Source organism: Polyergus mexicanus, unplaced genomic scaffold (assembly GCF_030449975.1).
Source record: "Polyergus mexicanus isolate NDT 795.1 unplaced genomic scaffold, iyPolMexi1.0 SCAF_23, whole genome shotgun sequence".
Taxonomy (NCBI): Eukaryota; Metazoa; Arthropoda; class Insecta; order Hymenoptera; family Formicidae; genus Polyergus; species Polyergus mexicanus.
In genome coordinates, this window is record NW_027223343.1 from 487,686 (window position 1) to 514,781 (window position 27,096).

Below are 27,096 nucleotides of genomic sequence, written 5' to 3' on the forward strand. Positions count from 1 at the left end.
GTTTATTGTAAAAAAGTCATATATCCGTTATAACATATTCATAAAATTATTCTCCCCTACAATCTAAAAGTTACACACTTAAAAATTACTACAAAAATTATTCGAATAGTTCGAGCTAATGTATACAATGGTAGGAAATAATAAAAGCTGATGATTAATATATATATATATATATATATATATATATATATATATATCGATTAGTCGGAATTTTACGTTTATAATTACTTTATATAATAAACTCTTTAAAATGATATCATTAAATAATACTTTAATATCAATTCATGCGATAAAAACATTTTCATTCCAGATCTCGTTTATTCGCTCGGTCTGAATAAATCGAGGTTCTTTTTAATCATTCATGCTTTCATACCAAAGCCTACCATTATTCTCATTCATACGTGATGCTTTGATAATGTATCCTTCTTGAAAAACTTCATACGTGAGGATAAAAAAAGATAAGAAACTAATTACACATAAAAACATTCATTATTTTCGTAGAAATTTTCAAGTGTAATGCCAGAAATATTTCTATCATTATTGTATAATTAAAATTATTTGGCGATCTCTTTATTTAAAAAACAAATGTACGTTCTCTTGCTTGTCAAAACAGAGATTTAATAAAATAAATGCAAAGCATTATTTTTCAACGCTTCGTTTTGCATTAAAAAAAATGCATATCTAAGTTTTACGTCTTAACATTTATCGGACTTTTCGGACATCTATGAAAAATACACATCATATCCTTTTGATTGGAACAGTCTGAGTCGTTGAAAGTTTCAAGTAAGTACATTGCATTAGAACACGTTTCAAAATGTGAAGTCATGAAATTAACGTAATATATAAATAGTCTTTACTAATCTTTATATTATTTCGTTTAATCTTATATATATATATATATAAATTTAAAGCTTATATTTGGTCTGAATGTGACTACATATTTATAGTGTATCTCGTTAATCTACGTCATATTACTGATTAATTAGAAGGTCCCCTTGTTAATGAATTTCGATCTGAGGGAGCTAACTATATTCGATAAAATTTGATAATAGCGAGATGAGACACGTGTTCTTTTTTCTCTCGCGCGAGAAATAGTATTTTATTTTACAAGAGTATATCATCTCATAATTATTTTTGAGGGGTTAAAAGACAACAACGTATTATTTGTAAGCATGTCTTAAACATCCTTAATACTGAGAATTCTTCAATTATAAAATTATACAATTGGTGCAATTATGCCCAAATTAAAATAAACACCGTTTTATTAAAAGCTGTTTTCTCTGCACTGCTCGGAATTAAACATGCTTATTTCTTTTTCTTTCTATATGATGACTTTGCTGCAATTTTAATTAAATTGTCAGAAAGAGAGAGAGAGAGAGCAAAAACGAAAATCTTTAATAAATTGAAAAACGTCTACGCCTATTAAATCTTTTATTCCTCTTTTATTCCTCTTTTAATTTTCTTTTAGCAACGTGACTTTTAAATTGGAAGGAGATAATATTTATATTAGTTCAAGAGTGACATCATCTCCTTAATTTCGAACACTCTACAAACATTTATACGATTATTATTAATCTTGCTGAAAACCTTCTAGCACCGAACGCAGATCTTGTATTATATATATATATATATATTAATTTTATATCATATATTCTCTCCGAAGAAACTAGATCTAAGTAACCATTAGGAGTGAAATGCTCGTCTTATCTCGACAGATAAAAATATGTAGGCTCTCCGAAAATATCTGACATTATTATTCCCGCGCATATATGTATGTACATATGTATGTACGTTTGTGGATATATATGTAAATCTATAATTTATTCAAAATATGTCATTATATTTCGTTATATATCGTAACTGGAATCTTCGTGGATATGACGGCGAGTATTATTTGTTTCTCTATTGCGTACGATGGCTTTAGAATAGATATATGGTTCGAACGCTTTTGTACTTTACGATAGCATTAAATGGCGGAGAATTATGACATTTCCGCGAAACCGAAAAGCAGAATCACAAACGTATTAAACGCAACAATAATATTTTAATGGCTGTTACATATTAAACGCAAACATACGCTCGTAACATGTGCGAAATACATGTCGTATTTCGCACATTAATCGGGCTACAAAGCCTGATTAACGAATATGCATCTGATGTTAATCTATATTCAATATCCGTTAAATTAATAAGCTCTGTTTAATATAACGATGTTTCATACGTTGACTGCCGAAAATAAATGTAATTATATATAAGTAGTATATTAAAATAGCACGATAATATACACACCGTGATATGGTGTCGGGGACAAAATTACCTAATTGTTCAGCGGCAATCAACAAATTGTTAATTGCGTGAAGAACCGATTTGCGCTCGATGATTCTATATTAAAGTGACAGACTATTTCCGACGAGTGAAGATCTTTAAATAATCCCTGAGCACATGTCGTTTCTTTCGTCGCGTTGATGCTCGATGACGTTGACAAGTTTCATAAATCGAACGAGCGAAACGCGAATTTACGCGATTTACGCTGCTTCGTGTGCAGACAATTTGCGAGAGCCTGTATATACATACGTTTACGAGTAGAGAAAGTGCGTATACGAGATCTCCGAACAATAGAGTAATCTCTACGACTTGTATCTACGCGGATTATATTTTGAAGAGAAAGAGAGAGACAGAGAGGAGAGGGATCTCCGCCTATAATCGTGTCTACAAGAATAAAGAGAGAGATGCAGAAAGAGAGAGAGAGAGAGAGAGAGAGAGAGAGAGAAAGACAGGAATAAGGAAAAAATTGGCCAATCAATTTTTAAAGCTCCTTATCCGTAGGATTAATTATATTCTGCTCGCTAATTAGGTTTCGCGAATTAAACATGCCGGGTCGCTTCGAGGTAAAACGATCTCGTTCGCGATCTTGATAATTCCGCGCACGTATTTGCTCGTTAAGGAACGGTTATACTCGCGGCTATATCCCTTAGAATTCTACGGTTTCATTATTCGGCGCAGAATTGTCGAAAATACATACGGTTAACGAATCGCTGAGTAACAAACGGAAATTTAACGGCGCTCCCTCGGCGAATCCATTCCTGTCATGTATCATGCATGAGGCGGGCCGAATCGAAGCGCGGTAGGTGGGCTTCATTACTAGCCCGCAGCAGGGGAAAAAAAAAATAACAAATAAAAAAGAGAAAAAAAAAAGAAAAAAATTACAACGGAAAACGCCCTTCGTCGTTCGGAGCGACACGCTCCTATCGCGTGACGCGCCTTCAATTTTCGCAGGATTTTCAGGGATCCGACGCGTTTTCACGACACGCGGGATATCTTCAAGCACGAAATAACTCTCTGACCGAGAGCAGATTTTTTTTTTTCGCGAAGCGAGCGAGCCCGAAATCAACGTTTATCGCGTCAGAGAAAAAAGGAGGGAAATCGCCATTTGGAAACCCGTAACATCCGGTTGGAGGAGGCGATAGTTGCCGCATCCTACTTTGATAAGGATTTTCAGTAAGGGTTGATAGCTATACTTGGGGCCGGTGCTCTTTTTCGCAGAAGAGAACTTATAAAGAATATAAGAAATATAGGCGGTAAAGATGTCGAAAGAAGCGAATAACCAAAGGAATTTTCACAGCCGTATTTCGTTCGAAGTAGATCCCGTTATCAGAGAATGTTATGGCGTTATTTCCTCGGTACCGAACGGTATAGCTAGCGCGCGGGTTAAACGCACGTCGCTTGGTATCCGAGAACGACGTCGGGCGTCTTGCTGCATGATGGACGATCGAAGTGATGCACGGAGCTGTTCCTTTCTATGATCGTGCTACATTTCGCGAGACTATCCTGCCGGCTGTCGAGCGCGTTGTTGACGCTGCCTCGAAAGTCCCTGGGTGACAAGGATCTCCCCAGAGTCTCGATCTTGTCGACATTACTCGCGCTCAACCGTCGATCCCGTTGCAGCGAATTCCTGCCGTTCGTTGGATCCTCGTATCTCTCCAGGAAGTTGCACACGCTGACGCGTCTCTCCCGCAGCAGGGATTTGCCGGACGGAAAGGTGGGCCTCGCCAGAACATCCGTCCTGTCAAAGTGGCAGATGCTGTTGCCGCGATCGCGCTGCGGTCTCGCCAGAACGTCCGTCCGGTCGAAGTGACAGATGCTCATGCCGCGTTCTCGCTGCAGCGTCGGCCTCGCCAGAACGTCCGTCCTGTCAAAGTGGCAGATGCTCAGACCGCGGTCCCGTTGCAGCATCGGCCTCGCCAGAACGTCCGTCCGGTCGAATTGACAGATACTCATGCCGCGCTCCCGTTGCATCGGCCTCGCCAGAACGTCCATACGGTCGAACTGATAAGCGCTGGATCGGCGTTCGCGCTGCAACAACCGCGACGACTCGCCGATGGATTTGAGGGTCTTCAGAGTGTCGCCGTCACGTTCCTCCTCGTCCACGCACTCCGCGTGGACCAACGACTGCAGATCGAACGCGCTCTTGGCGCGTCTAGGTGTCTCCTGGCTCGGCAGCAGCAGCGACGTGCTCGAACCCACGAACACGCTGTTCTGCCGCAACCTAGCGACCGGTCCTCCCGCCGGGATACAGCTCACCGGATGCTCCAGACAGTGAATATTGAATTTCGAGTAGCTCCGATGCTGCGAACAAAATCCCGGCCGGACCCTGACTATTGCGATCTTACTGAGGTAGATGGCTTACGATATCGTTATTTGAATTCACAGAAACAATGAGTTATATTTAAAGTATATGAAAAAGTTTGAGAATACAATGCGAGGGAGAGAGATGCGATATTACATGTAAATTAGAATTTTTATCTTATCAAATGATTTCAAAAAAACATTAATTACGATATATTAGAGTCATTATCGCTGAAACTATTTCTGATCCTCAATGACGATACACTGATTCCATTCAAAAAAGCAGATGACAAATTAATGATGCAACAATTAATGATGAAAAGATATCATCGATAATTAAAAATTAAACTAATTAAAATAATTTAAAAAATCAAACTATACATATCGCAATTAAACAATTAGATAGCTATAACTAGCTAATTCGTAATTATACTGAAGAAAACAAAATCGTCTGTTATGCTTACATTTTTCTTGCTTGAATAGCATACTAAAAATTGTAGATTTCTTTTCCTGTAGCACATTCTTTCAAATGGTTTGTACGTATATCCATAGCCATAGTTGGGCGAACCCGACGATATTCCCGTAGACCCGTAGAAATATCTACACTAGGGATGTATAGCGAATTACATGGCTAAAGTTGTTTTTCGGTGAAAATGTATTACGCGGATATGACTCGGAAGCACATGTATGTATTGTAGGTACATGTACCCAATTACACGTTATGGCTAGATATGTGCGTTGACATGATTTTCTAACAGACGAGACGCGCGTTTATTTAACGATCGCGAGTGTTGATTGTGATAACGAGAGGGATTTGTAAAGCCGCGTGGCTAGCATACACCGTTAATATTATTCCTTCGTAAATGAAACGCCGACGAAAGAATCCAAATTTCGACACGCGACGTCGATACTGAAATGGTTTATTCTATGAAATTCTATAACGCGCGAGGAAAGGAGATTGCTGTACAAGATTTCCTCGAGGGACGCAAATAGGACAACTCAAGAGTTCGGATTTACGCTATCGCTCCATAGCGGAGCTCGCTCGACTATGCAGCCCAACCGGAAACTCTCGTATGCAACGTGAGTACGTTATTCCAGAGGCTGCGTAAGTCGATATCGCGTCGCGTTTTATGAGAAAGAAGCATTGCATCTTTCCAGATTACGGGATGGTGTCCCGAGACCGTTGAGAGAGCGAGGATGATGCTGCATTTACATGTATTATGCAAAAGCGGATGGAAACTTCGCGATACTTCAGTCAATTTTAAATTTTATGCCTTCGAAGTAATTCGATGCAGAGCATGTTAGATAAACAAAATTAAAATGTCATATTACGATGACAAAAGTATTCTCTTAAATTGAATCAAAAATCTCACTGATTAAAGCAGTGATGCAAGATTTCACCGAAGATCAGCGAATATTTCACTGATCTTGAATAAAAACACTCGTACTTTGCACACTCCTCCGTCCTATATTTCACTGATTATGGCAGTGAGATTTCACTAAAAAGTCAGTAATAATTGTGCATATCTGCCAGATGTAACTTTTTAGAAAGATTTTCTCTTTATTATGGATTGTGCTATTTTTGAGAAAAACTAAAAAATTAAAATTGCACATGACATAAATATTTGTCGCAAAAGTATCATTAATCCATTAAAACTACCTATAAAAAAAGATAAATTAAACACATAATATTAAATTTTTGATTATATTAATAAAAAATATGAAGAAAAATGATATCACGTTTAAAAAATAATTTAAAAAAAAACACAAGTTTTTCAATTAGAAAAAAAAAACATTTTTTTTACATCTCTACACATCACTTTTTTTATTTTTAAGCTGCGGTAAATCTATAAAAAAAACAAAAGTTTCTTAATCAAACTCAAATATTTTTTTAACAAAATATATTGTTATAAATTTATCTTGTATATAATATATAATGTGATAATATATAAGATACATTTTAAAATATCACTGATTGAAAGCCACTATCTTTAATTCATTTAATGAGATTTCACTGATTTTCAGTGCTGTATTTAGAATTGAGATTATCATGATTATTCACTGCTTTTCAATGATAACATACTGATTCTATTTTACAAAATCAAGATACACTACAAAAATTTTATTGTAGTCTAATTTTTTAATCGATGTTGAAGAAAATTTTTTACCGATCATATCGACTATATCGCATCCACATTCGTAGTGGAACGATTTGGTGAAACTAATTACTCAAGTCCCGAGTTATCTATTTCCCTAAATCCCGATCGGACGCTTTAATGAATTCTCACGAGCCTAATTATCGGCAAATGTTCAGCGAGCGTACGAGAATCGGCAATGAAACCCCAAACACATCGAAACCCGTTAAAATGTCTCCTACAATTTATGTGGGACAGGCCATCTATCATTAACTTCGCGCGTGATTTTCAATCATTCTGCTATTCATAGAAGGAACGTACAAAATATCTCGCTAAATTATTGCATAATCGTGTCATTTATATTTACAATTAAGACCATCATAATTATATTCGCTGCTTTTCAGTGATAATATATTGATTCTATTTGAAAGAGTAAATCAAGACACACTACAATAATTTTATTGTAATTTAATTTTTGCAATCGACGTTGAAGAAAAATTTTTCCGACCATATAACTATATCGCATCCGCATCCGTAGTAGAACCGATTCGTTGAAACTAATCACGCGAGTCCCGAATTATCTATTACTCAAATCCCGATCGGACGCTTTGAATGAATTCTCACGAGCTTAATTATCGGGAAATGTTCGACGAACGTATGAGAGTCGACAATGAAACGCCAAACACATTGAAAGCAGTTAAAATATCTGCTTCAGTTTACGTGGGACGGGCCATCTGTCATTAACTTTGCGCATGATTTTCAATCATTCTGCTATTCGTAGGAGGAACGTACAAAATTGCTCGCTGAATTATTGCGTAATCGTGTCATTTATTGCAGCGACGCGACGGAATAAAATGCAGAAAGTAATTTCTCTTCGATTATTTTACGTTTACGATTTACTTCATCGCCTTCTTCACTAGAAATCCCATCAGTACAGCACTAAACTTGACAAGAAAGCAACCGCGCGAAATGGATTTGCTTGTACGATCGGAAGTCACTGCAAGCTCTCTGCTCGGGCCTATTACCCGCAGTATCCTCATCAATCATGAAAATTGCACGAGACAGCGATATCGCTTAATGCGGCTGCATCGGATTACGGATCTAAGGGCGCATCGGGATAATATTTTCTAAATGAAAGATCGTATAATGCATATATACATAACGCAACACTAACGCTTTGATGGAACGATGTAAATGCACATATCGCGCTGAAAATGACAGATTGCACGTTTCGTATGCAGCCGTATGTAGTGTCTGACATATTGCCTCGTTATATAGATGCTGCCTTGAATATTACATGTAATATTGTACCATTATTCGCAACATAATTATCTCACCTTATATAGGTTCGAAGACTTAGACATGATCGAATATTATTTCGACGAATTTAATTTTAGGATGTAAGGATTTTTTATATAAGGCGTTTAAAAATTGGTAACATATTAATTTATCCTGTAAGTATTATATGCACTTTGTCAGCGAAAACGTAAATTGTTACATTCTGATAATTACAAGATCCACGAATCTATAAACACGTGAAGGATCCGTGGGATTTATGGATGTATTCTGAAATTTACTTGATTGAGGTGGGAAGATATTCGTTTGCATAGCATGGAATATGTATGGCAAATGGTTGTCCGAAGTGTTAATATATCAGTCTGTATATATGGTACACGACACGGATTTGCCTCTAGAGCCACTGACGGCGGATTGTAATCCCACGAAAGCTCACTCGAACAATTTAGAGAGAACAATAGTAAATCTCATCGCACACATCCCGATATCGCAAACGAGCTATGAATTCTCCTTTGAGTATATTGAATCGAATATCCAAAAGTCTCTCGCCGGATTCTCACTTCGAGCTCAATGTCCAGAATCCCGCGTGAATCTTACTTTGTAATTCGTCCTGGGATCGACGATCCCGCGCCTTCGAGTATCCGCTTGCGATTTGACGTCGGGGCACAAAGTCTAATCGGGAATATTCAGAATGATAATTTGCAAACCAGAGCAGTCAAAATGAGTTACCCGAAGTGCGTACCCCGGGAGATTTCATTAGAATACCGACAATTGACTCCTGAGCGACACTGGCTTCAATTTTCTACGTCAATAGTGCTAATTACGTACTGTTAAACTCAGTGTTTATAAATAATTTTGCATTGTCTCTGCCTTTTTTACCTAACATTACATTTTATGACGTTCAAGCATCAATATTTCAACAGATTTTTTTTATATTTTTTTTTTTTTTCATATGAATTCGCAAATTAGAGTTTAAGTTTAAACCGCGCATACTCATACGCTTAACTTTCCTCGAATTTTCTCTACAAACCGATTTTAAGATATGTGATATTTTCGATTTAATAGAATCGAGGTCGGCTGTTTCTGACATGCCAATGCAATCGAACGTTTTCACGATTGAATTACCATGGATGTAGAAATACATATTGACGAACGATGATTCCAATCTAAAAGTAATTGCTCGAAATTCACGGACGCAATTGTTCGTGTAACATTGTGTATGTGCGTCTCCCTCTCTATTCGTACGTTTACAAACGAAAAATCTATTATCGCGCAAATATTTAATATATTTTTTACACAAAACTCCTAGGATCACACTATACCACCTATAAAAATACACCGGTACAATTAATTGATGCGATAAAAAATACAACGTACATGTAAATATTTTATACATATCGAAAAAGGATTAATCTTACATAGAACAAATGCATGACGCTACAATGAATTTATAATTCAGATGTGTACCACGGGATGATCGAGATCTCGTAAACCTCGTTTGCCGGACGTTTCCCATTCACGTCGTGATTTATATATTCCATATACAGGTAAATCCGATACCGACACGATACGACTGACACCGCGAAAATATTGTATTTGGCGCATTCTATGCGTTTTAAAATCACTGCAATGCATTGTTGGCTCGCAAAAAAAATTTTCACTAAGCCGCGTAACATAAATAAAAAAATGTATATGTCGATGCGACAAAACATAGTAAAAAAAGATGGTTTCAAAAAAACTGCAGTATTACACTCGCGCGTCATCTGAAATCCGCAGAAAATTTGTAAATTTAATGCGGGTATAAATAATGAATCGGGGTTCACGATTTAATTCAAATCTTCCATTCGTACGTTTTTTCATTACGGTTGAAGCAAATATATTTGCAGCGTTGTAATCTTTGAACCGCTGAAGCACGCGTGTGTTATCAATTTTAGATTTATTAAAATACATGCCACAATTCACTGCCTCATATTTTTCGATGAAGTCCGGTCTTTCTCGATATATTATAGCATGTTTTTTTAATGTCCTCCAGAGAAAGAAAGTCAAGTGGGATTAGATCGAGGAAATAAAGTGGCCAAAAAATTGATTCTCCATCCTAATCGAGGAATAAATTAAACATTGTGACTGCTAGAAAAGTAAAAGTTGAATATCTTGAAAACTATTAATTTTGAAACACTCAATGACATATATGTATAAAGTACCTTTGTATGAAGATTCATTTAGCGCCCGTTCGAGAGAAAACAATATTTTATAGAAACAAAAGTTTGACATTTCTTGGAGAATCAGTTTCGATTTTTTTTTTTTTTTTATAATTGACATCCCTCTTTATAAAGCGCGATTACGCGAATTTGCATATTGTTTTGTAACGATCCCGATTCGATTTACAAAGACGGCATAATCCGTAGCTTGACATAGGATCACCATAAGGATCCGATGAAAGATAGCGAAGTTACGCTCGTCTTCATAAAGCCAACCAAAGTTTATCGTCTACGGGATCCGTGAATAGAAAACACGATATTTCTCACGTTGGTAGTGTCACGTCCAAGCTATATGCTTGCTTATGCCGTGATATAAGGGACATCGTGTATGCACGTTAGGTTGTAAACCTCACCCGGGGGAGAATGTGTTTTATCCTTAATAAACTGGATAAAAAATTACTACAGATTGCGTTATTTCTACTGCAAAATAATATATCAATACACTCGGTATGCAACTATTTTGAGTATACATAAGCAGGTTTGCCTTTCCACTGCTCTCCACGAGTTTGCGAATCTCCTCTAACGGCTGTTTAACCCGCAGCGCTTGCGGCAGTGCTAAAACACTCGCCGTTATTTTGATAATTAAATGGGAAATAGTCAGAGTGCGGCTATCTGTATATATTGGAAACTGTAATCTCCATCATAGCAATTAGGAAATTTGCTCCATGGAATACATCGCTTGATTTACGTGTCGCAGAAATATTGTGCAATATTGAATTTCATTAATTAAATGATCCATAATGAGATGTATTAATACGCTACATAAAATTATTAGGCACGTGAAGAAGCAGCCGATGAGAGAATATTAATCATGATAATTGTGTAGAAACTCTTTTGCTAAAATAAATTTAATTTTATTAAATATCATCGAAGATGGCGATCTCTCTCTCTCTCTCTCTCCATCAAAGCTGTATATTAAGTAATTAAAATTGCCAGATACATTTAAATGAATACTGATTTATTCTTACTTGATAATCCGTTAGTCGCGTATCGCTAATATCTCGAACTACATGTCCATGTCTGATACACAGGGAATCCTATACATGTCGCGCGTTTGATCATGTCATATGCTAATCGAATGATGTAATGCATATTTCGATGGACTGCGCAAACATTTCTGTATACTGACTATCCATGCGAAATAAGGGGTCGTGGAGAGACAGAGGGAGAGTCAAATCAGCGACCGCGCAAGAGCGCACTTACCTGAAGTGGGGTTGGATCGACTATGCTGCAGCTTTGTCTGTGTTGTTGCTGAAATTTCGGCTGATATGGCTCGAGCATGCGGATCTTGCCCCATCGATTGAAAAATAGAGCGATTGCAGCCACCCACAGGACCAAAACGAGGATGACAATCAGAGCCTCCTCGGCACGCACCACTACCGCACCTGTTCCTGCGTGCGTATGTACGATTCTTGATTAAATTCGCTATTTATCCAACTATTGCCAACGTAAAAATATATAATAGACGGATAAGATCATTACAAGAGTTTGCATTAAAAAGACACCTATCAGTGGTATTAAAAAAAAAAAAAAGATTAAGCATGTGCAAACATTTGCATAATAAAATGTCAACTTTAAAAAGTGAACCCAATGGTCGCGATATAACGATGAACTAATTTTTCATATGCGTCCCATGATCTACGAGCCAACTGCACGAACGTGCCAGACCGATTGTATAGGTAACGGAGAAGATAAACCCAAGAAATATCGGTCAGGAGTGCCGGTACAATTCTTCCGATGCTCGGTCATACGTGAAGCTTTGTTGGCGACCCTTCAATGCCGTCTAACGATTTCACAGTACGCTCGCATAGAAGAGACGATCGAACTGATAAATTGATATTTGTCGTCCTATTCGGGATCGATCCTTTCGAAGAGAGTGCTCGTAGACGTATATAGAGAATCAAAACAAGAAGAGGAACTAGATGGATTCCATTATGCAATGCTTGGCATACTTGTTCCTGGCGACCGTAGAACACACGGTTTTTTGTTTTCTTTTTTTGAGACGACATTTTCTATACATAATTTATATACTACTTTAAATATCTCTCTTCTCTTCTTGTCACCAGACAACAGGATATTTTATACGCTCTGAACTCTGAAATTTTCAAGAATTTTAAACTTTATTAAAGTAACTTTAAAAACATAGCACAAAGAGATGTATTATATTATATACAAGACACGTGTTATATTTACGAGAAAATTTTTCTCTCTTACGAGAGAGATACTCTCTTCTCTCCATTTCACACAGTATACCATGGCACAGATGGCATATCGCGAATTGTATCACGAGTTTGCCAAATTTACGCGAAATTTTTTACTTTTTATATCCTTAAAGAATGATCGTACGATCGATCTTCTGTCATCAACGCGTATTAAAATATCGTTGCAACTATATATAAATTTGTTTATCACTTCACGTAAAATCTAAAATATATTCAAACTTCATTAACAACTTGCTATTAGCAAAAACGAAGAAACGTACTCGATATACGTACTCGTTTCACGATAATAAATTATTTATCGCACACATGTAATACCCACGTATGTTTGCGCATTGAATCGTTACTCTGTGACAAGCGTAAAGTTTTCGTGAATTTTAACGAAATGTGAAATCAACCGTTCTGCCAATAACATTCCGTTGATTGACGAAGGTAAAATTGAAATAGACGCGTGAGGCGAAAACTCGAAAAGTAAACACCGAGCAAACGCAGTTATCCCACGGGTCATTTCTTTTCCTTTGTTACGACAGGGGGAATCGTGAGACGCGTCGAAAATTCACGGCAAAAAGACGCGAATATATACGAAAAATCCCTCTCGGGATCCTTGGAAATTGAAACATCATATATGTGATCAATGTTTCAAAAAACTCATCAAACTCTTGGCCATCTTTTTTTCCCCCAATCGCGTTCCCTCTCGATACTTGTTGTTGATGGAAATCGTGATACCGATAAGGATAATATCCGATGCGCAAGTTCAATCTAACTTCTAATTCAAAGAACGATCAAGAACGGCAAATATAATTTACTTGTTGGATGCGTAACATTTTTCGTGAAAATTTCTCAAAATCTAAATATAAGATCAGTTCTTTCAATTGTAAGCGAAAAGAAGAATTACGGAATAACTTCGTAAACTCTGCCGTTAATTTTCATTACGTTCTTTGAGAGATAGATAGGAAGGGTTGAAGTAAAACGTCTCGGTATCTTGCTTAACAAGATTGGGCGGAGAACATTATGAAACACGATAAGATCAGAAATAAACAAGGGTTACAGTCTCTCTCTCTCGTATTATACGAAGAGATATTAAACTCTCTCACCGTTGGCAAAGGTCGAATTGAGCTCGGTGGCTTCCAATTCCGATGACATGGATCCGACGACGACAGCGTCCGGTGCCTCCCTGAGCTCCACCTCGATCTTTGTCACGTTATCTGTTAAGCGAAAAAGTTCCAGAAAGTATCCAGAAGTTTAATAAATCTCGTTATTCATCTTGAGCTGTCATAATTAAATGCTAATATTACATAGCGGTAGTTAAAACTTTTTAATTAAATTTTTATATATCATATTTTTACATATTTATCGTTTCTCTCTCCATGTATATGTACATTACACATACATACCGCTTCCATTAACGTCATGGCGTTTGCTCGACGTAACATGCCCATGTCGTCTGGGTCGATCGCTTCCCTCCACAATGGGATATTCTCTGTCGTAACAATCTATAATCAGATGGACAAACGTTTGTTAATAAAAATATTACACTATAATTAAAATTGCATTATAAATTTCTTTTTCGGCGCGCGATTCGATCTTAATCAAATATTTAATAAAAATAACTCGTTTTACCACTTTTATTTAGCTATCTTCAAGAGAGAAATTCGATTTCCCAGGGCTGAAGATAATGCAATGAAAGATATTCTCGGAGAGGCAGACGCATCTATTATTTGGACAAGCGGATTTACCCAGTGAAAAATATTGCGTTGCGTTCGCGAGACACAAAAATGAGAAACGGCGATACATGCATCTCGCGGAATGTAAAAAAAGAAGCGTCAGTGGTGTTGAAAATGTGCCTCTCTCTCTCTCTCTCTCTCTCTCTCTCTCATGCATTATTCAGAAATTCACACGTTTCATATATATATATATTTCTCCGTTCATCGCGTGAACGGTCGCGACGGTGACATTCGTTTGCACTTTTGCCTATTGCGTATGCAATTTCAGCATTTTGATCTAACGCGACGCGTTAAATCTTCCGATCGCGTTCCCTTGATAAAGCGACTTCGAAATCCGCTTAAGTTTCGCCCGCCATACGTTCACCTTCCACCAAGAACGCGTAGCATAAATCACGCATTACCGTATGCCTATTAGACTTGAATAACGCGCGATTAAAGGATCATCTATCATTGGCTCTACTCTACGAACTCTCGTCATTCTCCTCGAAATCGTTATCACGCGTGGATTTCGCGAATACTTGTCAAACGCGCGCGCCGTTAATAATGATAAAGCAGACGTATCGACCGCGGCTGCAACTTACGTAAATAATGAACGCGACTAATATATAACCGCATTCGCGTACTATGTATACATCTATTAAAGCGATTGCTATGAGAGGAAGATCTCGCTATCGGCTGTACATCCTCGAGAGGCGGTTAAATGGTCGTCGCAAAAAGCCCTTTAAAAGTCACGTACCGCGATCATCGGTAAATAAATTTAAGTTAAAGCTTGCGCTCAATTTCGTGAAGCAACTCTGCAACCCCGCGATAACAGCCGCTTGCAAGCCGGGGAAAAATATATTCGACGAATCTCGTGGGGATCTCGTATTTCAGAGTGAAGACTCGCTTACCGCTAAAAGCTCGGTAGACAGTGGATAAGGGGTGAGAAAGTTGTACCGATGACACAAAAGCAGGGATTGCGCGCGGGGGTAATTACATCTGGGAGATTCTCTTCTCTTTTTTCTCTCTCTCTCTTTCTCTCTATTTCTTTTCGTCTTCTCGTCTTCTCGTAGTATTTCATGCTTTTATTCTCCCATCGGGGCGACGGTGACAACGAAAGACGAGATAATCGCGATGCTTAAGCGAAGCGCGAGATTTAATGGAGCCGCAAAGTGGCGCGACGTGTTTTTTTTTGCTTCTTGTTATCTTCTTTAAAAAAAAAAAAAAAAAAAAAAAATGAAAACTACAATCTTGAAATTATAGTATACGAGTGATAAATAACTTGGGAGATCAACGCGCATTTATTCATAGATTATGGCATTTTACGTTGTGCTCCTCGTAAAGTTCTGCATGGTATTATTACACGGTATTTTTATTCTTATACCGTAATACTCGTCCCTTTGATTGAAAATATAATCTGCTAAGATAAATTTATTGCGTGCTGAAATTAGCTCAATTCCATTATGTAAAGTCGATCGACATTAGTCGGTTAGATAACAGATAATAAGCAAAAGCAAGGCGAGGCCGGCTTTCGAGCATACACGCTTGAGATGCTTTCAGTGTTTCTGAGCAAAATTGTCCTCCTTGTCTGTCTTCTAATCAATGATCGATAAAATATACATACAATCAACACTGTAATTTTCATAAGCATAAAAAATGGTAATAATCTTTTCCATCACTATATATTTATTATTAAAAATTTTTATTATTATAAATATGTATGTTTTTTATTATTAAAAATCTCTTATTATTAAAATAGGTTTATCGCAAAAATCTGATACATATTTTCGGTGTCTATTTTAATATTATTATTATTTCTAAGAATTATATATTTGTGAGTAAATCCTACTGTGTCTCGGTATTCTCGTTCCATTATCATATGTAACTCCGGCACAGAGAAAACTACAAATTGGGATACTTCCAGGTAGATCTAACCGTGGAACGTGTATGAAACTCAGAAATGTAGGAATTCTGTAGAGAACAAATATATATATCAGACAAAAAGGGTATGTTTCTACTGAAATTGTTCCATTTTACAGAAAACGTATAAAACGTAATTTTTCATTTAAATAAAAAATAGCAATAAATTTTCTTCAACGATGTTGAAGATGCAGATTTTTTCGCTGACATATCTGAACGTTCTTGCGATCTTTGGTCCATAAAATAATATATTATAAAAAGAAGGAACGGAAATATTTTATGGAACACGTCCTCTTTTACAGCCATTTATTCGTCCTATTTTTTAAAATAGAAATCATCACACTTATAATAATACAAAAAGTAGCGACATTATTAGCAGAAAAAATTCTGACATATCTTTGTGTAGGAAGAATTGTTGGCCTACATATACTAAGGCTACCTTTCCTCTTTGATGAATATTACTCTTTGTTTATACTGACATTTTTTTCAATATTTCACCACGACAATCTTGAGAAATTACTATTTTATACCTCAGGTTTTTTTCTATTTCAGGCATATCACGAAGGGAAATAAAGAATATAACGTTGATGGCCAGAGCTAAAAAGATTCTACCGACTATAAGTCTTAGTTTTTGGAATACGCGTAATAAAGAGTTACACGCAAAATAAAACATCATATAAAACCAGCATTACAGTCCCCTGTTCCTTAATCACAGAAGCGTTCTTTTCACGGAACTGAGAAACGGATACTCTTTTATTTTACGGGAAGGATATATAATAATTATTAAAGTCATTGGAGCTTAAAGAGAATTGTGTGACTTCTTAGTACAATGTTATTATTAATTCCATTCCATTTACAATGGCAAGATCCACTAACCATAGAGCTGGGCATTAAAGAAAGAGCAATAGAAAGATTAAAGCTTTTTAAATCCAATACTAAATGACATTTAAAATGTCATGTTTTTTCAAATGCATTCTGAAAAGATACGCGTTTCTATATTTTTCTTGAATGAAGTTAAAAATTTAAATTATAAAAATATTTAATTTCCTTTAAATTTTATAATCTCCATCATTATGTGCTATTCAAATAAAACCGTATTATTAAAGCGCTGCCTCTATTATATAATTTTGTTCACGTTCAACGATTGACAATAGTGTGTACAATACAACAATTCGCTCTATTCAATGAAATATAGTGTCTAAATGCGAGAATTTGCGAGAATAAATTGTAGACGAAACTTTAAACCGGTGAGATAACTTAGCAAGGAAGTGCGAACAAATATCGAAGTCTAAAGCTAGCGTCAGACTATGCGCGTATTCGCAATTCGTGACTCGTAATTCGCGATTCGCGAACGGTATATAAAAATCTGATTGATTGAATTTGACGAATTATCCATCCACACTATTCACGAATTATAAACGAATCCGCGAATACGCGCATAATCTGGCGCTAGCTTAATGAGGTGTAGCGTACATTCCAGGGTTATCAAAGTTTGCCGCCACCGTGTGCTTCGGTCACAGAGACGATGGGTGTGTCTTGCGGTAAAGTACAAACATTGCTACGTCCCTTGGGAAATGCGCAGCTATCCAACAATTCTCATAATTTCACAGTATTATACGGAGAAATAATGCAAACACATTGATTGATCATGAATTAATCAAAAGCGAAAAAAGAAATTAATCACCCGATTTTCTAATTAATATATTAAATTTTTAAATATTATTATATTATTATTTCTAGTACTTTTAATAATAGAAAGACCGCGAGAGATGATCTAAATGTATCGAAAAACTTAACTGCATTCTTCAGATTTTTTTTCTTTTCAAAAAAAATCTGCATCTTATATATAGTTTCAATTTAAAAAATAATTATTATTTTTAATGTGTGAAAAATCGTATGTTATATTTGTATAAATTTTCTCAATATATAAGGTTCATTAGAATTTTATTCAAAGTAACATTTTAGATTACGTTTATAGAATGAATATAGATCGTCTCTTCTCTTTGAACTTCAATATTTAGTTACTATTTAGATATGATGTCTAAAATAAAGATGAGAAATTTTTTATTTATTCTCTGAAGATAAAATTATGTTGAATTTTATTTTAATTTTTATTTCAGCATTTTTATGTTCATATATTTTCTTTACATCTGGTAATATTTATTTATTGTAAATATAAGATGAATAATATTCACGTTGTAGAATGACGATTATTTCAGTTAAATATCGCATTGAAAGAGAATTAATTAACTTTCAAGCAAAACTCTTTCCAAAGCTCCTTACAAATACGGAGAGTAAAACGAAATTACTCCGAATTTCCCAACACTGTAATACGATATTAAAGTTGTTGTTTCGAGCATGAAACGAAACACACAACATAATGTGATTAATGTTAGAATCATTTGTCTTTCTGTAATAATAAGTTGTTAAATAACAATCGTTGTGTATTTTAAAGAAAATTGCAATTGGATTATAAAAGATAAAAAAATATCTAAAAAAGAAAAGGAGAGAGAATGTTTTCAAAAATATGTAATTGATTGCAAAAAAAAATGCTGCTCAAAAGAAAAGAAGCTTCAAAAGCATTATGTAAGATTGCATTTTCTCGAATATCTGTCATTAGCATATGCCGTTTCTATGACGGGGTTTCAAATTGTTCTCAATCTTCATTTCTTCCGAATTCTATAAATGGTCTCATAATTACGAATCCGTTATGACATTTTTACGTAATATAACGTGTGTATGACAACGATGATGAAATCTACGAGTGAGCGTATTGGATCGTGCGCCATCATTCTTCGGAGGAACAATACCCGAGGTGGAATATATCTACTCTCAAAAAACAATGGATGTCATTCTGTAGCATCGATTCAGATATTGCTAAAAACATCACCCTATCTCCGCATTTCGGGATCTTCCGGCTTTATTTTAGACCACATGGAGTATTAATTAATTATTAAAACTCGAAGAAAAACAACGATCTATTTTTGCTCTCGATATTATATAAAATGTCAAATTTAAACACAACTCTTATATCGAGAAAATATTCGCACATTTTATTAATGATCTAATAATATTTATATAAATGGTTTTTTATTATATCTAATTTTATTATTTATGTAAATGATTATTATTATCATTTATGTAAGATATTGTTTACATCTGATATAACATTGTCATATTCCCCGAGAAATCTGTAAGATAAAAATCCCAAATAGGACGCGCGTCGAATTATTCCGCGCTTACGTTACCTCTATGGTATATCGGTTGGTTTACGTATAGAAAGGAAAGAAATAGCGAATGCTTGAAGAAGCTACATTTTTCTTTTCAATTTCAGGAAGAGCGTTTGCAGGAAAAATAGTTGTCCCGGAGCGACCGCGAGAAACGAAGGAAAAGAATCGCGAGAAACAATTCGGATGAAACGATATGCGCGAGAAATACATACAATTTTTTCTCTATCATCTTACCGGTCAATGCAGAGAATCTCCGTAAATAAAAGCTTCGATCTCTTCGCACTTCGCCTGTGTTCCACATCTCTCGTAACACGCTTTCGCGCGAGAACGATTCCATCTCGAATTGTTCAATTTACCGAGAAAATATCGCTAAAGACATCTCCGTTGTCGCGAGAAATAAATTATTACCCATCTATTTGATATACTTATTTTGATGTAAGTATTTGTAAAATGTGCATAAGGTTAATATTGTTGATATAAAATATGTAAGAATATGGGGTAACTTCGATTTTAATACTACAATCGAAGGAAAGTTTAAAAATAGACACTGTATTGTTACGTTGAATCTCCAATATATTTCTCAACCTTTTAAGAAAATGACCATTGAAATTCCTGCCGTCTTGAAGGAAACGTCAATATTTGCATCAACCCTGTTTCTCGCTTTTTAAATTGGCGATTCTATATGTACCGACGCCGTATATTTTTTTTCTTTTTATTATCGTTCTCTATGTAAGGCTTCATCAATTGCAAAACATTTTACAGTCTTCTATTGTCCTGTAGGGAATGGAATCTTTATTTCTATGAACCATACGTGATATCTAACTGTTTATGCGTCTGAGTTAATAAAATTGATTGTGTTCTCGTTAAATGCTAATGAAAATATCGAGAGAATTTAATCAACTTGCTTTATCGAATGATCTCCGGTATAGGTATTGTCAACAACGTGACGAAAGATCGATGGTGCTGAAGATGCAAGGAAACTGCGTAGACGCCAAATCTTTTGATTGCCTATCCGTTAGCTTTCTGTATAATTAATCGCACGTCACGGGACATAATTAATCAATAACGAATTTTAATTAAAAAGAAAATCTAAATGCGTCATGAACACTTTTGCTCCACTCACAATTATAGATATCATAAAAATTCTTTTTACATACATATACTAGATCTTTACGACTCCAATAAATAACGATATCAGTGTCGGTGCAGATCTATTAAAAACTCGTATCGCAAAATAAAATTTTATACGACTGCGATAAATGTGCAATATAACGGGCGATTAATGATGATACCCGACAGGAAGCGCAAAAGATCACAAGTACCGTCAGAGAGAGAGAGAGAGAGAGAGAGAGAATTTGTTTATTTTTGCGTTTAAGATGGGTTTTTTTTTACTGAAGGTGGACAGACGACAAAGATGAAGAAAAACATGGTAGACAATAATTAATGGAAATCGATTACGCTTGAGGGTATTCCGACTTTTTTTTTTTTTTTTTTGGTCACAAAAAGAGGAGTGTTAGGTCAGATCTTTCTTCCCTCGCTGATTCGATCTTAATGATACAAACGGAGAAGGGAACGTGAACAGTCTTACGGTAATACCCGTAATTATTAAGTTAAGATTTATACAAGAGGGGAAAAAATTAATAAGATTGTTCTTGTCTATTTGTGTAATTATAAATCGTTCTGACAATCAGAGCCGACGCGATCAATCTCCATGAGCGTAAAAGAAAATCGATGCCACGAAATCTACCGATCGATCTCGCAGGTTAATCCATGCTCTTGTGCCCAGAGATAACGAAGATGAAGGTATATAACTTAGATCCAGTCGGGGAAGATATATATATATATATATATATATATATATATATATGTGTGTGTGTGTATATGTATGTATATATGTAATAGAAGATATGCATATATACCTCTAATTGAATTCTGAATCTCTCGTAATTACGTTGAATTTGATTTTGCATCACAGGGCGCGATTTCGCGCTCAAAATTAAGTGCCTATAATTAGCGACAATTCCGCGAATAATTTATTGCAAAGAAATTAATTGAGGCATTAATTAAAACGTAAATCACGGAATTACAATTATAAATAAATCCAATTTCAAAATCTATGTCTTACGGTATCGTAAAAAACTTTAAATTAACATAAAAATCAACATTCTATTTGCATTAATAATCGCGACCAAGAGTTTATTTCTCGATCTTACGTTTAATAAAAGCGCGTTATAGAGGTATAAAACACGAAATTAAGCAATATTGACTATGTCTTTATATGTTACTTGGCTGAGCAACGAGGGCTAATAATAGTTTCTTCGTGGGGGAAAGGTTGTAAGGTTGTAATCATTTAAAGAACGAGTGAAATTGAAACGATGAAGTACCGCTGCAACAACCAAGACACTGAAACCATTAGACGGATTCTTGACGATGAAATTAAATAGCAGCGAGCAACGTAAATCTATCTCACGATTCTGCGTCTCCTTCTTTTTTTGTTTCTTATCATTAGAGCAGCTGGCTGCTCTGACAACTCCGTTTATCAAAACAAAGTTTTATCCTATCCATTTGCGTGAGACTGTCACAGTTTTTCATGACGCAAATCTTTTTCCGCGGGAAAGAAAACGTATATCCCACCGTGTACATAAGGTAGCTCGATGATGGAAATTAGTAATAAAATTGTATTTTTACCGAATAAATAGCGATATAGTAAATTTACGGGAAAAAAATTAATTGCAAGAAAGGGAGAGGAAGAGTAAAAAAATCATAGTATTAATAATGTTAAATTTTGTTAAAATTATTTGTGTATTTTTCGCTGTCATTATCAGAGAATAATAAAGACTAAAGCATTTACGTCCATTCAATTTTAAGTTTCTGAAAGTTTTAGCCGTAATATTGTCGTGACGTTGTCGGTTGAACCAATGTAGTTATTATCCAGGATACTAACAAACTTGTTACGAGAAAATGCACTTTTAGTGGCTTCCACTTTACTGATGCCTTTCTATCTCTTTTTGCCTTGAAGCGCCATTAACGGAATCTGAAGCGACGTAAAAGCATGCGATTTCTTTGGCATTCGCGAAAACAGACTTGATCTTTGTCGAGCAGCTCGAAACATCCAAATTTAAAGAGTTAATAATTCTTTAAAGCTTGTTGTATCTGTTGGTCAGGAGAAAAGAGTCTTTAAGAAGAAAGCAGGTTCGGATTGCAAAAATTTCAATTTATTAGCAACTACTACTTTTTCGTAAAATTCTCGTTTGACAAAAGAGCAAGATGTAATACGATGGAAATATCTTTTATTTTTGCCTACTCGGAGGGTAACGTGCACTCATTCCTTTTTATTTAAAGCCCCACCATCGCTCGGGGAAATCCGAGGATAAGTGAGATTAATGTCTTTGCTTTGTATGCTCGCGTAACTGATCAAATTATTTTTAAGCTGAAAAAATTTGCTAAATTCCAATGCCAAATAAGATTAATTTTTCGAGCGTACAAATATCTAAGTACGGCCGACAGCACTATTTCTCGATTGTAGAAACGTGCTGCATGACCGTGTAAACAATCGCTCGTGACATTTATTATTTCGAAGCAATCGATGGCCGATCGACTGGCACAAATCGGCGTCGAAAGAGAAGCGTCGTTATCGACGTAATGAATCAAATATTTATGACAGTTGAATTTGACACGTGCACATTTTTTAACGACTTTTCGTATCACGGGTAATAATATTCTCTGTATGACAATTAATACGGCAAACTAATAAATCGTATAATATGAAGACGAATGTGCTAGGAAATTATTGATCGCGATACAAAATCCCTTAAATCCCTTAATTATCAATTTTACAACAGAGTAATTATTGCACTTTATTCTCCAATTCTCGCATCATTGTCACAAGTAAATATAGAGTTTATTTGCAGCGAAGGTTGGATTTATTGAAATTGTCAGTTTCAACCCTTGCTTGATACGCCCTTATTTCCGCGGAAAAATCGAACGTTTCTACGTCATATCGGTCATAGTAGCCGGACTCATAACATTGTCTCTCCCCGACGGTTGATCGAAAGTAATCCGCGCACTGATCGTTCTGCGAAATCGCGGTTCGAGTCTATTTTTTATGAGACACAAAATTTAATATCTCTTTGTCTAGCGATCTAGACGAAGTTCCATATGCGTCGCGAAGTTTCGCGCTGAGCAATTCCCCATAGAGCGCCATCCTTTAAAGTTATTAACGATCCCACAAAGGGACTTTAGTATCAAAGCGGATGTACATTTCACTCATGAGTGATCACGTTGAAAGGCGAGGTAAAAAATGTTTCTAATTACGCAATTGTGTGTACAAAATATCAACTCCATTTCTCTTACCTTCCAATTTTCCATACATTTAAATGTATATTTAAAAATATATTTAATAAAATGTCTTAAAAATTCGTTTGTTTAATAATAGATTCTCTAGTAAAAATATCGTTTTTTTTTTTGAGAGAGTTTTCAATTTTTTTCACGTCATATATTTTTGTAATTAAACTTCAAATTAAAATTCAAAGTAAACCTACAATTAATTGAAAAGTCTAGTTCTGTTAACCTTTGGACTTTGCAGAGTTTAATTCGCGAGAAGCTCTTTTTTTTTCAATGGTTTATAATTTGAAAATTATTGATGCTTTGATATTTTCGCTTAAAAAAAAAGTCGCTAAATTAGAGAATCGGCTGTTTAAAAAACATCTGATGGTTTTAGGATATCTTTTATGTATATTCATATTTTTTAAATGTGTGATACATAAAATTCTATTCTAATAATTTTTCTTTTATATCTTGTTTTTATTTTTTTTTTTTTTATTTTACCCTCTCGATAATCAAGATTAGTCTCTTTGTACGCTTATGCTGCAGAGATTTGAAACAATCGATGGATTGCAACACCCTTGAGGTTTCGCCGATCAGGTTCGTTAATCTCTATCGGGGATCAGAGATCATCGCAAAGGATCGGGAGCATCGAATATCTTGTTCATTCACATTTCGTTGCATCATCAGATTTCCCAATAAAGCACAGAAATATCTCGCTTGCGTTCGCAGTTTATGGATTAAAATACTTGTCGCCAAATTGGAGATATAAATATTATTTTTTTTTAATTCGAATTCACACGCGTCTAATATCAATCTATCGAATGTTAAAATCGAAAAGATTTTTTAAATTCATATTGGAAATACCATACAAACGCTTTTCGAAATTTTGTAATAAATGACATTCTTGCTACGAATGACATGCCCATTTTCCGCGCATTAATTTTACAATAAATTATCTCCATTCATCAATAACTCTGGCAATTTCCATCAAGATGCACTATAATTATACCTGTCCAAATTAAAGAGCTCAAAGAGCTTTGGTTACGCAAACAGAAGAGAAAATGTCGAAAACTCGCCGTTTGACGAGTGCTCGCAAACACGTCGCATGACACGAGCTTAGAGAAACATGTTCGCATGTGACGCGCAAAGGAAAAGTTTTCTTTTATCCGTTCCTTTCGCTATACGCTCATGTTTGATTCGAACTTGGATGTTATCTAACCTATGTAAAAAAGCAATATTGTGTTTTTTTACAAAGCAGAGTTTATCGTCGTGAATAAAATCGAGGAATATATTCGTGGTTAAATATACCTCTCTTTTCTCTAGGGTTTTGCTGCAAATATCGCGTTGACGTAAAAATGGAAATTTTAGATTGGTTCGTTGCACATACCATTTCGTAATTACGTAGTAATACGTCATATCGTTGTATGTATCGTTTATTTATTATTGGGGTATTTTTTTATTATTGAGGATATTAATTGCCTTTTACAGAATATGTATGTGAAAATACATTAAATTTTCCGAGCGTTTTTACATTTTATTTATATGTACGTTAAACTGAAATGAATAACAAAATATAGAATTGTATAACAAAGTATAACCCACGTATATAGAATTGCGTTATTACTTTAAAATATCAAATGCACAGAGAATTTTTTTCAAAGACTTCTTCAAAGACTTCGTTAAAGAGATGTAATAAGATTCGACAACAAAGTTCGTTGTCATAAAACAACGCATAAGAATCGTCAAGTTTATATTGTTACAAGGAGTTTTCTGCTTCTTAAAATATCATCTATTCGCGAAATAAACCACCATCGTCCCGAGATACAGTACTTCTAAGAAGAATAAGTGGCATCCACTTCCGAAGAAAAGAATAAGATTGTAAGAATCGCCCATTTTCCTCTGAAGACAAAAACCTTCACAGCTGAAGTATCATCTTCAAACTTATACGCGATATTTGGAAATAAATGCAAATTGCGCCTATTTTTACAAATTATATACAAGTTATTATAATATCAATAGAGAGAGACATAAAATTTTTCGCTTGACACACTTTCATTTGTAATCTCAGATCGAACATAATTTTTTCTGTCAATACCTCGCTAAAGATCATATAATTGTATTAAAATTCTAATTGTACGTTTAATTAAGAAATCTTGGAAAATATGACGTGTAATATAGGCAAGATATTTTCCCTTAATTTTTCGCTTCGTTCAATTATAATTTCGCGTCACGTTCGCTTTTATTACGGAGGATTGCAGAAGATATGATGAATTATACATGCGCAATAAACTAATATAAAATATGAGATCTCTGACAATATGAAAAGTTAACGAAATTTTTGCAACGAGCAGCCAAAATCTATAATAAATTTTAAAAAATGCGTAGAATCGGTAAAAAATCTAAACGACACGACTACTGTATTTTTCTGTAGATTTTATATCAACCCACGAGACGTTGCACGAGGTAGACTGTCAGTAGTCAAGTAAGCGCACCGATGTATATTGTATTATTCAATACGGTAACTAAGTATCATCGGGCACTGAAACTGTTCCTAGGTAGGTATTAGATTCCAAATGTAGACGCTCTATGTTGCACAATATCGACCGTATATGTGTCTACTTTCACAATACATTCGCGCCCTTCAAGATGATAACGTACTTATGTCAAGTGACATATTATACCCCGCGATTAAATTCTTATTCTTCAAACGAAATTAATTTTTAGATTCGCACAAACTGCAAATACAAAATCACAACTTAAATGCAAAATTGTCAATCACGTGCAATAAGACAGAAAGATTTTGCCTTTACCTCGGACGTTAATTTCAAAGATGCGCGCTGATCCGTGTTGAATCTGATTGTTTCTCTCGGTGCGGGTCCTTTCGCACGCTATTGCCAAGGGATTACCGAGTAATTACCGAGGGAAAGAAAGACCAAGAGACAAGGGAACGCGATCCGTACCCGCGAAAGTTCACCACGTGACTGGCGGGAATAGGTGTATCCTGCCGTTGCCGGGAAAAGCCAAACAGAAACCTCCTGCAACGCGCAGACTCGTTAACAGATGGTGTATGTCAAAATAAAACAAGACGTACGTGCTCTTAGATCTGTTCATCTTAGCTATGCTATATCTGAAACATCCCGTTTAAGTTAATTTCAAAAAAATATAATAAGTATAATATAATATACAGACTGCAGATTTATAGCGTTTCTGTGAAAACAGAAAGGATTAAATCAATTATTTTCAAAAAAAAAAGAAAAAAAAACGTTACGATAAAAAATTCTTATTTTTCAAGAAAACATAGAAAATATTTAACAACTTAATATAAAAATATTTTATTTTTTTGAAATTATTTTATTTTATCAAATCTATATATTACATATAAT

The 27,096-nt window shown here is 35.3% G+C and overlaps 2 protein-coding genes across 5 annotated transcripts in view; one reads left to right on the forward strand and one right to left on the reverse strand.

The window, feature by feature from the left end:
- The window catches only part of LOC138942554 (DNA primase large subunit), a 52,744-nt gene that overhangs the window by 22,277 nt on the left and 3,371 nt on the right, over positions 1–27,096 (forward strand). Inside the window, exon 1 of one of the 4 annotated variants that reach the window (XM_070312857.1) lies at positions 5,456–5,706. The exons of 1 other annotated variant lie outside the window; for it this stretch is intronic. The gene's annotated coding sequence lies outside the window, so the exon portion shown is untranslated. Of the gene's footprint in view, positions 1–5,455; positions 5,707–21,164; positions 21,191–26,519; positions 26,801–27,096 lie in introns of those variants that run through there. 2 more of the 4 variants (XM_070312856.1, XM_070312858.1) reach the window with 2 other exon arrangements.
- LOC138942559 (uncharacterized) lies at positions 212–26,625 on the reverse strand. Its single transcript, XM_070312873.1, has 5 exons — positions 26,524–26,625; positions 13,929–14,027; positions 13,629–13,739; positions 11,519–11,706; positions 212–4,626 (listed from the first exon to the last, which is right to left on the reverse strand). The coding sequence occupies exons 3-5, from the start codon at positions 13,675–13,677 to the stop codon at positions 3,709–3,711; spliced, it is 1,155 nt and encodes a 384-aa protein (XP_070168974.1). The 5' UTR covers positions 13,678–13,739; positions 13,929–14,027; positions 26,524–26,625; the 3' UTR covers positions 212–3,708.

What these genes read in the sequence shown, in the direction of transcription:
- LOC138942559 (XM_070312873.1), bottom strand. Translation starts at nt 13,677, where the DNA reads ATGTCATCGGAATTGGAAGCCACCGAGCTCAATTCGACCTTTGCCAAC. An exon ending in CAATTCGACCTTTGCCAACG is followed by an intron (nt 11,707 to 13,628) that starts GTGAGAGAGTTT and finishes ATACGCACGCAG; the next exon opens with GAACAGGTGCGGTAGTGGTG. An exon ending in TCGATCCAACCCCACTTCAG is followed by an intron (nt 4,627 to 11,518) that starts GTAAGTGCGCTC and finishes TTTTGTTCGCAG; the next exon opens with CATCGGAGCTACTCGAAATT.